At 41.7% G+C, this 11998-nt stretch overlaps 2 protein-coding genes across 2 annotated transcripts in view; one reads left to right on the top strand and one right to left on the bottom strand.

The window, feature by feature from the left end:
• The window catches only part of LOC140374674 (small conductance calcium-activated potassium channel protein 1-like), a 103876-nt gene extending 93281 nt beyond the window's left edge, over positions 1-10595 (top strand). Inside the window, exon 8 of the mRNA XM_072461662.1 lies at positions 10462-10595. Within this exon, the coding sequence (XP_072317763.1) occupies positions 10462-10593 (132 nt within the window). The 3' untranslated portion in view covers positions 10594-10595. The remainder of the gene's footprint in view (positions 1-10461) is intronic.
• The window catches only part of rps27.2 (ribosomal protein S27, isoform 2), a 319694-nt gene that overhangs the window by 281234 nt on the left and 26462 nt on the right, over positions 1-11998 (bottom strand). The gene's annotated exons all lie outside the window — the stretch shown is intronic.

Below are 11998 nucleotides of genomic sequence, written 5' to 3' on the forward strand. Positions count from 1 at the left end.
GCAGAACTCACCACTCCTAATGTTCTGTGCTTGCTTTGAATAATTGTGTGTTTAGAGCGGTCCAAAGCTGGCTTGTTCTGCACTAACTGTCCTTTTCAGAGGCAATGAACCACATCACAGGCAGTAACGCAAGCGAGAGAGAACCAGAGTTTTGAGGACTGGGGAATTACAATTTTGGGGGAAACTCTTGGATTCTCTTCCCATCACTGCAGCAGTGCGTTCAATATGTCGTCCACTTGAGTCCACCATCGCAGGAAGAATCGTTTAGCCTTTGATTAAAGCAAGTACTAAGCCCAAGTCTGGTCAAATAATGAACACAAACTTTCATAAATGTTTATTCGATACAAACAGATTGGATTCTAAGATTGTGAAGAAACAAAAGGTAAAAACAGTCATTGCCCGACAGCCTGAGTCTGATCGAACATCTGTGTAGAAAATCCCTCCATTATGTGTTTTTGTCCTTCATGGTTCAGTTGGACTCTTAAAGCTCTGAAGCTGAACTCATGATCACGTGTAACTATGTCATGTGCTTTAAACATGCCCCGACGCTCCAGCCTCTTTTCATGCGGCTTTCAGTCAAGAGCCCCATTTCTTTTGATAGGGGGGTTTAATTAAAGAATGTTGCACAGCCTATTAAGATATTGTTTGGGGCTGTGGGTGTCACTGCTTCAAGAGTCAGTGTGTCGTGTCATTTGAAGAGCCACTTTCCAAATCTTCCCACATGTTCAGCTTGTCAGGCTCCTCAGTCTAATCTCACGTCAATATTTAACTTATACTCCTTAAAGAAGACGTTCACAAATGTTGCATGAAGTTGGCAATATATCAAAATGTAGATGATATTGTTATTGCTTTGAAGATATCATTTGAACGAACAATGAGTAGATCATTTATAGCGGAATCAAAGAGTATAAGGTGATATTTCTTCACTTTTATAGATTCACTTTACAGACATTTCACATTTGTCTGATATTTAAACTTCAACAATTTTTTTTTTTTTGTCTTATTGTTTTAACACATTTCATTGGGATGGCATATATTGTCCAGCCCTTCTTTTATGGTTTTAATATTTTAGAAAAATTGCTACGCCACATGCTTGATTTTTTCAAAGAGTCACCAGTGAGTCTACTGCTGTGTCTGCGAGGAGTTGATTAAAAAGAGTTTTCTGAGTCGTAAATGCAGTTAATACAAGATTAAAAAACATGCATGAATGAGTCAGAATACGAGTTTGGGTTTGCTAATAATAAGGGAACACCATTGTAACAAAATAAAGCTCATAAAAGTCTGTTTTCTTTCTGAGTATGTCTCTGTAAATCCTTGCCTAAGTGGGAGAGTTGAATGTGAATATAAAAATAGATTTGTGAGGGTAAACAATTCTTCCTGTTCTCAGTTTAATTGCAACTATAACCAGATTGAAATAAACAATAAAAGTATGAAAAACGTATGGATTTTATTCAGACGTTTCTTTCAGACTTTCCCTTTTTGGAGCATATAATTATGTACATTTAAATAACTGGTTAGACGCGTGTCTCTTCCAGTCTGTAGATCTGAATCCTGTTTGTAAATCACCTTTTAGGTTTGTCTCTGTCATTTTAAGCCGGCCTTTGCAGCGATATAAATTCGGCGTGGATCAGAAACCTCCTGTGACATCTCTGTGCCCGTCTGCATATTGGCTCCGGCCGTCGGGCGGTGGCGACTCTCAGTGTTTACGGCGCTGGTCAAACGGGAGCCGTCTATCCCCGGAAGAGCCCGGCTGAGTTTGCCCTCCGTCTGAGTCGAGCGAAGAACCGGCGTCTTCATTTACACGCGGCCATTATTAGCACTAAGTGATCGTGACACAAATTAAATTGGCTCTCTCACCCTTTACGCAGCAGTCGGATGTTGTTTTGCTATTTTACATTGATCTCAAGTGGGTTTACTTTATTCTAGGGTATAAATAACCGTATAAAGAGCTGTTATAACTCTATGGATAAAACACTATTATGACAGTAAATCCACAATGTTGAGCTTGTTCATTGTCTGTTAGTTTTGTCGCTGAAATGACTGTTCTATAATCGATATGAACCTGGTGTGTGAGCGCGTGGTGGTGGTTGGAGGGCCTTATTGTCACCGAGTGTGGACTGAGTGAATAATGTACAGAATTGTACGACAGCGTTTCTTTGCTAAACCACTACCAGCACAAGCTTACTGTAATCCAGTGATCTTTAGAGGCGATTCCGCTCACAGTAAGATTGTGTGCTCTTCGAGGTGTTTTCAGCCATAGAAAAACACAAGATAAGATATGTTTAATGCTATAAAGCTGAAGACCCCAGGCAAAGCCATTACATGCAGCGGCCCGACTGACAGAAGCTAACAAAGAGCACTTTAAGGTTCCTTTATTCATGTTTTTCCGCTTCCTGTTACATTTTGAGGACCTGTTCCCATTCACAAGGTGTAATATTTAGTTTTGAATTGTTAATTGCTAAGGCAACGGTTCTAATTTCTCATCATTTTGAAACAAGACAAACAAAAGAAGACATAATCAATCATAATCGTTTTCCGAGCGGACCATTCATGCTGTAAAACAACCGATTTGATTAGACATATATTGATATAAGTTTGCAGGAGAAGAAGTTTGTTTTTTAAGCACGGTTGAAATGTGTTAATAGAATCTGATCAATTATGTATGTCCTGTCAAAAGGTTAACTTGTATAATAATACACTTTAATTCATTAGTTATGTTCCTTAGCGCTCAATTAGACGGGGCTTTTCCCACATTTTGAGGAGCAGAACGAGCGCCAAAATACACTTGAATTAAGCGCACATATTTTGTAACTGATTGGAGCGATAACTCGATCCCACTTTACAACATCTTGAGTCCCACACACGGCACAGAAGCCGTGTCCCAGGTGCAGCTGTCTCTCCCGGGCGTCGCCGCGGCTTTGATTTGAAGGTCAGAGGAGGTGAGTCCACGTGTCGCGCGGGCACATGGAGGAGGGGGCGGGGCCGAGACGGTTGCCATGGTAATTGCCTTGTTTGTCGGGTGTCGGCTGATGTGGAGGGGCACGACATTGCACCTCATCACCGCTGCTAATAAGCGCTAATTGAAGTAATCCGTCGCTAAGGCCCGGTGTGGGTGAGGCGGCTCAGAGGAAATGGGTCGTGTTTGTGTTGACGATGTCCTGATTTCAGACGGAGGGCAGGAATCCGTATCCGTGGGTTACATTTTGAGAAATTGTTAGTTTCTTATTATTATTCTGTAACCCGTGGATTACTCTGTGGGCGATTTACAACATTTGGGAAACAAAATTCCAACAATAATGCCACAAACGTTGAACTTTAGCTGTTGCTTTGTCGGGGTCAGAGGGGTCAGAGGCACAGATCGACCGCTTCAGTCAGTTGACCCCAGGGCGGTTGTGGCTACAGAAGAAGTTTACCACTGCCAAGCTTGGACTGAATGAAAAATGACAGTGTTGAGTCGTGATTCCCAACCTTTTTTTACCCAGCGAAGCCTATTTTACCCATGACTATCAACCCAAACATTCTTCTCCTACTTCAGAATCTCCTGGCTTCTGGTTAATAAATATGTAATAGAACCGTAATGGTTACAAAATACTTGATTAAAAGCAATTAACATGCCTTCCCTACATTATAATTCACTAGTAATTCATTTTAATGTTTCTTTTTGACCCTTTTTGTGGACTCTACTTTGCGTCCCGACCTCCAAGTCTTTGAGTCAAGCTTAGCACACTATTAATAAACATACACATCATGTTCAACCATCTGAAATGTGGCAAATTTTACCATTGAATTTGGCCCTGCTCTGCACAAACAATGACTCTTTTCATTTGTTTTTTCAGATTTTATTCTAAAAGTGCGATGGCATTTTTCAACATACAGCAGAATGTATTAATTTGTAGAGACTGATTGACTGTGTCAGCTGTCGATGGTGCGATGTGGGAACTCCTTGTGAAACAGGTGTCTCCTGTAGCTGCCATAAGGTGCACGGTGCAGAGAGGAGCCCAGAGAACACCCAGCCCAAAACACACATATGCTCCGAAACGACTTCACAGGTACGGCCCATCTGCCCCGGGGCGCGTCGCACGGCTGCTCCGCCTGTACCGCCTCGGCACGTTTCACTGCTCACTCATAGTTTTGAGACGTACGGACACGGTGTTTACATCTTTTTAACTCTTTTTTCTTAACTTCATAAACAGCTGCACGAATGTCGGAGAAGGCAAGATGTCTTCAGCAGCTTAAGATTCTGTGCCTGCGTTTACGAATCAACGAATAAATCTGATCTGACATCGTGGTTAACCACCAGAGCTTTGGATATGTGCAATGTCAAATATGCTGACAGTAATAAGCCATTTGATTTAATAAAAGAAATGTGGTCGTGACAAAAACAAGTCCCTGAACTCGACTGTGATCATTCCATTTATTGTAGACGTGGATGATAGAGTGAAATATGAATAACACAGTATTTGTTGTTTGGAGATATGTAAGATTAGACTATTGATTATATTGCTTGTAATTAAAACTATGTTAAAGAGACATTACAGACGCCATATTGTTTGCCTGATTCTGATTCTGAGCAGCCGGTCCAACCACGGCCCCTCATTTGTGTCACATGTCCCTCTCTTTGAAGACGTCTCCTCACAAATATTTCTTATTCAACTTAATTTACCTCAGATTTGCAGAGTTTAGTGCGTCGCTTGTTGACTCTGCAGAAACCGGCGACATTTCTCAGTCCTCTGTGTTATTTTCCTTTTATTTTCCCATCGTGAGCGACCGTGTTTGTTGTTGACAAAACGGACCATGCGTTTCTCTGATTGGTTAATCCGCCTTTGGAAATGGGAGTGACTGGATTTGATCCCACACCAAAACGTCTTTGTGAAGTATTTTCCGAGCGCGTGGTTTTGGCTGGTCAGGCATCCGTTTTGGCACATTCCTGACGCTTTGTTAGAATATTGTTGTAGAGATAATTCAAAAATAAATTTAAAAATCTTACTGCAAAAGAAAACTTAGAGATGATCAGGCTTTTTCTGTAGATGTTCCAAGACTCTGGAATGAGCTTCCTGCTTTTAAATCCCTTCTTAAAACTCAGTTAGAAGAGTTGATCTTTTTCTGTTTTTTCCTCTTCTTCATTCTCTGTTTTGATACTGTTTTGTCTCACGCTTTTAACTTTGCTCGACTGTGTAGTTTTCATACTCCAGCGTACATTACATAGAAATCAAAGGCGACCCCGGTGCCTTTGCTTAGGGGCACAGCAGCAGTATCCAATAAACTAAACTGGGATCAAACTGGCGACCTCTGGATGAACAGTTTATCCAGTGCCACCTCTGAGTTGTGTCTGCGCGGGTATTACTCATCTCTTTTGCCAGTGTTCGCAGACTTCGAACCGGCGGCTTTGCCTTTTATCGCGTCTTTGCTCTGACACCGAATGGGACTCCTGTAATCCTGTTGTGGGAGTTAAACCTCAAAGGACTGAGCGCGGGACCTCGGGGCGTGCGCTCTCACTTGACTCTGCATTTTGTTGTACCAAGGACACTTCTAGTAATGCCTTTGTCTATGCGCTGTGGTTTCTACGACCGGCACCATCTTTGGACAAGGTCACGCTAAACCCTGGAACTGAACCTGGACCAGATCGAACCGGAGCAAAAACCAGACCAAACTAACCAATCTAACTTTATTTATACAGCATATGTAGACTAAACTAGCCCTGCGACAAGTTGGCCACTGTCCAGGGTGTACCCCGCCTAAGGCCCGAAGTCACTGGGATAGGCTCCAGTCACCCGCGACCCCGAAAGGGAACAAGCGGTAGAAAATGGATGGATGGATGTAGACTAAAATCCAAGTAAAAAAACAGTACAAAGGAGAATAAGATGGATAAAAACAACAAACACATAAAGGGCTTAATCCGGATCAAGCCAGGACAAGTGTGAATGTTACAACCTTTATTATGCTATACTTATGCTATACTGTCTGTCCTGTTTGAGCCCAGCTTAGCCCAGATGTAGACTCAGTTTGGTCCTGTTATAGTCCCAGTTTAGTCCAAGTTTGCTTCAGAGTTGGATTGTTGTGTACTGCACGTTTAAGTATCAGTGTGACGCCAACTCAGAATTGTTTAAACCTTCAGCAAACTGGCCCATTCTACCACAAGGTCTCAGGGTGTTCACAATACCAACATGGTAAACCAAAATACTTCTTCTGACACTGATCATTTTATTTATTTATGTATATTTTTTTCACAAAATAATTGTAATTGCTTTAATATCTTGCTAATCTTACTGTATCTGTCTGCATATGTGTACTTATATATATATATGTGTGTTTTCCTTGTAGCCTGTGACTGTGAAAAGCTCTATATAAATAAAATGACTTACTTATATTATATTATATTGTTCTAATATTCAGGATCAGGATTAAATTTTGTTCCATTAAGGTCTTTTTTTTCTGTGTCGATACTTCTAATGATTTCAATTCTGTTTGACATCGCTATAATGTGTTGAATATGTCCAGGACTGATGGTAAATACCGTATTTTCCGGACTATATACTATACTATACACCTTTTTTCATAGTTTTGGCCGGGGTGTGACTTATACTTATATGTATACTTATATACTTCTACTCCTGAGCAACTTATATGTGATATTATTTGTTATTTTCACACTTCCAACCACATTTCATACTCCAGTGCGACTTATACATGTTTTTTTCTTCTCTATTATGAATTTTTTTGGCTGGTGCGACTTATACTCCAGTGCGACTTATAGTCCAGAAAATAACTTCTATCTAGAGTCTCTCAGTACGACAACACTTTACACAAATCACCTTTCACTAATTTAATGCACACGTTTGAAAGATGCTTTAACCTAAGTATGAAATATCAGTGAAACCTACATATTAGCCCAGCTGTGCACATGTGCACACGAGCGGCCCTTGACTGCACAGGACGGCTGCTGATTGGACGAGCCGCGGGGCCCTTTGTGCTCCACAGATGGGGGGTATAATTGTTCTTCGTTCAGACCTCGGCGTCTCTTTGAAGTCTCTCAATTTATGTCTTTACAGAATCTCACTCCCCTGTCTTCTCGCCGGCTTCCACCCGCGCTATCCGTGTCAGACCCCTGCCTTGTAATTACAGGGCGACATACAGCGACATAATGAGGAGAAGCGTCAGGGCAGATTGCGTGGAGCTACTGTACAACACGGATCATAAGAATCTCACGCCTGGAACGCACCGCGGGATAATTTGCCCGATTTTGGCCCCCGATTTCCTTCCCCCTCGAACTTTGGCTCCTCGCGGGCAACTTTGGAGCTGCCGCGCTCTCTCCGTGTGTGGCGTGTCAGTCTGTGCGAACATAAAACATCACCAGCGCCGACAGCCAATAAAGCAGAACGTCAGAGGGAAATGGAGTGACGGACACACAAAGGCGCAGGATACAAATGCAGGAAATGGCAGACAGGACAATGATTACTCTCCTCTCGTACAGCTGTAAAGTTAAACTGAAGTCCTTTTATCAATAGTATTGGCGGGTCATCAGATTTGAATGTCTGTGTGGGGTGACGACATTTTCTAAATTAAAAACTGGGACACACCCGGGTTGCGATGGGGGTAATGATAAAATTGTGAAAAGTGCGGTTGATTATGCGCATTACAGTATATTGTAATCTGAGAGTCTTCAATCAGTGGAATTAGAGGTTTTTTTGTTATTCGAAAGCCAGATTTCTTTATTTTGGCCTGAGAAACTGCAATATATTCCCCTCTGTACTGTGGGCGGGTCTCAAAGTGGTCAATACCTGGGACAACTGGGACATGTCTTGTATAAAACTGGGACAAATCAATCACTGGTTTTGGGACATGGGACACAGGGCTCAAAACTGGGACCGTCCCGGGTAAACAGGGGCGTCTGGTCACCCTAAAGACCGCAGACTATACTGAAACTTTGGAGGCCTACACTTTCTGAACATTAAATTAGATTCAATCACTGATTCATAGAGAGGAGGACTAAATAGGACTAGAAATAATGTCAGCGATAAATCAACCTAATGTAATTATTCAGCCTCCTCCCGCTTCCATTATCACACAAATCATTTCCACACGGCAAAACATGAATGCTGATTAGTTAAAATGACTTAAATTTAGTTCAGGCGTAGTTTTGAATTGTTTAAGGTGGGTTTGTCTGGATTGTTCCGTGGTATGGCATTAAACTCTCATGTGACAGCACCAAGCAAAGTTACAGGTCAGGGGTCTCGTTTATGAAGCGTATGTACAAAACATTTTATATATAATGACTTTCCACGTTAAAGGCGCAGTGGACGATTTTGCGGTGATTTGAGAACGCAGGCGGAAGTGCTCATGCCACTCCCCCGTGCGGACTGATACAACACACACGTGCGTTTGTTTATTAGCGCAACGGAGCGCATCGCATCTCTCGTCTCCCGTAGATTTCTGTCCACTTCTGCGTCAGCTCGAACTGTCTTTCTCCGTCTTCATTTTGCCCCGTACACTGAGGGAACTATATTATGATAGATCCATGCGCTTAGGCAAGCGGAAACGTGGGGACAAACCTGACGCGGCTGCAGGTGAGCGATAGGTGCGTTTTATGATTGATACGTGGCAGGACTAATGATTTATCCACGCCACGAGGAAATATGATAAAAAAATTGCTGAAAAGAATCGTCCATTCCACATTTAAGGTTGTAAATTGAAGTGTGGTCAGTTCCACAAACTCTAAACACTGCCTGTAGGGGGCGATCTGAGAGACGAGATTCTCACTTAAATGAGCCGCTTTGAGGACGTATGTGGAAGTGTTTGCATGTACACTTAGTAATATTCCACGTTAGAGTTTATCAGATGTAACCCCAGATCTGTGAAGCGAGCCCAAGTCACAGTAAAATGTTGTTCAAGGTGTTTTTGAGCAATAAAAACACAAGGAAGATGAGTTTAAGACAATACTGTGGAACATTCAGGGAACAGTTACATAGTGCACCTTTAAAGATTAAAAAAGTTAATTTTAAATTGTTTGCAAACGTCGGTCCAAACGTATTCCTTTAGGTCTAATTTTGAGCTGCTTTTATGACATATTTGTATGCAAGACAAATTATACCTCATTGTATAAAATAGCCCCTTTAAATGTATTTGATGGACCTAGATTATTTTACTTTAAAGGGCCTATATCATGCAAAATAGACTTTTCAGAGCTTTTAACCTTCTTACAGTTACATGTTTTTTGTGCTTCCCTATTTCCATCTGAATTATGCTGGAACAAGTCTACACCATATTATGCAATGAATGAATCTAATATTGTTAAAACCACTGAAAGCTGTTTCAAATCAATGCTAGAACAAGGGGCATTTTGCAGTATGGTGGTCTGTGTGGGCCGAGATGAAGCAAGTGTGCGCTCCAGCAGCAGTGGACATTGTTGGTTAATGTCAACGTCAGATTTATGCCTATGTAGTTTATGTATTAGTGTGTGTGAATTAAATAACTTTGATCCAGACTCTTATAATGAAGCCCACTCGAGTTGGTCCAAGGCACAATGTGGCGTATGAGACTCCAGTTGGTTCCCGGTGCCAACTCTCCCCAGGGAAAGGCCTGTTTATGCATGAAAAGCACTGGCAGCTCACCCAGAGTCTGAGAGAGAAGCAGTGAGACAGTGGGCCGCCTCCAGGAAAAGACATTTGTTCCATTTAGTTGGTGTATTTGCAGAACAACAGTACAGAAAGAGCTACACTGCAAAAACAACTGTCTTTTCAAAGGGGGTCCGCCTGGCGCCACCCACTCTGTCTCATCAATATGGTATCACTTTGCCGGGAACGTGTTATTTATTTAGTTTTTTTTTCTATTGCAAAAATATGCTGGAAAAACAGGCATTCTTACTGTGAGTGGGGGTCGACTCTCCACAGATCTGACCTGTAGTTTGATTGAAGTTGAACGTCATAGTGTGGAACATTTCTGACAATACGTATAATAGCATCCCGGAGAAATGCTTGTCCCACCCTAGTAAAGTTTCATAGTGTACCTTTAAATAAGTATTTATCTTGATTTGACTAGTCAAGCGGATTTTTTAAACAATAAGTTACTATTTATCTATATTGCTTTTTAATCTGGATGTTTTTATGTGCATGTTTTTGTGTGTATTTTATTTATTTTCTTGCTTTTATTCTCAACTACTACTGTGGTCTTGGTGTTGAGTGGCTGTTTTGTACTTAATGTGCTGTATAAATAAAGTTGCCCGTCCTTCTTCCACTTGCGAAAAACCTGAAAAGTTCTACATAAATCCAGTGGGAGAATAGAGATAACATTCAACCAAAAATCAAGATAAATAACCATTTGAAAACATAACTTCTTAATCCCAGCGTTTTTAATCGTTGTCTTTCCAGCGCGGATGTCAGGGTCGAGCAAACCTGTTGCTTGCTTCAGTTGCCATGGGCTACCTGTTGCTAACCGCCCGCTTTCTTTTGTCGACTTTGCCTCCAGATAAAGAACGCGGCGGCGAATGTGCTGAGGGAGACGTGGCTCATCTACAAACACACCAAACTGCAGAAGAAGATCGACCACTCCCGGGTCCGCAAGCACCAGCGCAAGTTCCTGCAGGCCATCCACCAGTGAGTGCCGCGCTTCACACCGGCGACGCAGCGAGGCCTTTGGAAAATCTGCTGCCATTTCTGTCCACCCACCACCCGGATCAATGTGCATAATCATCAAGCGTCCACACACACGCGCGGGAGCTCGCCAGAAACCGGCTCGGACTGAAAGAGCACAGTTTTAAGACGATAGTAGCGCAGGCCGTTTGAAAAATACCTACTCCCGCCACAAGAGGGGAGTAATCAGACTGAGATGGACTTTTGATTTGATTGCGTTTTATGGACGGATGAGGCTGTGAAGGGAGGATTTTCGCAATAGTTTTGATTTTTTCATACCAAGTAGGTCTGTGGCAAGTTATGCGACATCGATCCCGTTCCAATACCAATGAGTTTTGTCGAAAATCCACTGAAACTCCTCCACGATACAGAATATTACTTATTTTTTTCTCTCCACCCAAGCTTGAACTTAGTAAAAGTAAATATATGTGAATAAAACCTAAAATATAATCAAAAATTCAAATATAAGGTACCGTATCGCACCAGCCAAAAAATGCATAAAAAGAGAAGAAAAAAAACATATATAAGTTGCACTGGAGTATGAAATGCGATTGCAAGTGTGAAAATAACAAATAATATCACATATAAGTTGCTACGGAGTATAAGTATAAGTATACAAGTATAATTCGCACCCCGGCCAAAACAATGAAAAAAGGTGTGACTTATAGTCCGGAAAATACGGTATACAAACGTTTTTGCGCAAGTATCGTTACTTTGCGATACCTCTGTCAGTATCGATACATATCAATAATAGGTATCGATCTGCCCATCACTACTCAAAAGCAATCATTTCCTCCTGTAATTGGAATCTATCACAAATGTGCTAAAACGTGCTAAAACCTGTCATGTCTTTTTGGAGGGTCAAATATCGCACAAATAATCATATTACTTTTCAGCATTTTTTAAACATTTACACTGAAAGTTCATTGTATATTGATATATATATTATTATCGACGCGTTTACGTTCATGTTGTACGATATTCACCATCTCGCTGTTGAACTCGCTGCTTCACATTGTTGTTTAAGCCCAAAACGTGACGCAGAAGCATATGTCCACATGTATTTCCACCGCAGCACCGCACGCTAACAAACAGAGCTCTGGGCCATGACTCAGTGTGAGAATGTGGGCCAAAGAAGGACACAAAGTCAGGCGCTTTCCAAAGATTTTATTGTCATCCTTTCGAGCAAAAATATACTTCTGCTGCTTGAATTCAGTTTGTCGCTTTGATGCTGAACAAGTCGTGCAACCTTGAGAAAAAAAAGTGAATAACGCATCTTCTTAAGCCACGTTTAAAAGACCCAGCGCTCCTTTAATTGTGGCATTGAGGCAGATTCAGGGCCCTTTTTTTCCCAAACACAGGGACAGGAAGTC

The sequence above is a fragment of the Eucyclogobius newberryi genome, unplaced genomic scaffold (assembly GCF_026437365.1).
Source record: "Eucyclogobius newberryi isolate DKJ021-1_F unplaced genomic scaffold, fEucNew1.0.hap1 SCAF_3, whole genome shotgun sequence".
NCBI lineage: Eukaryota > Metazoa > Chordata > Actinopteri > Gobiiformes > Gobiidae > Eucyclogobius > Eucyclogobius newberryi.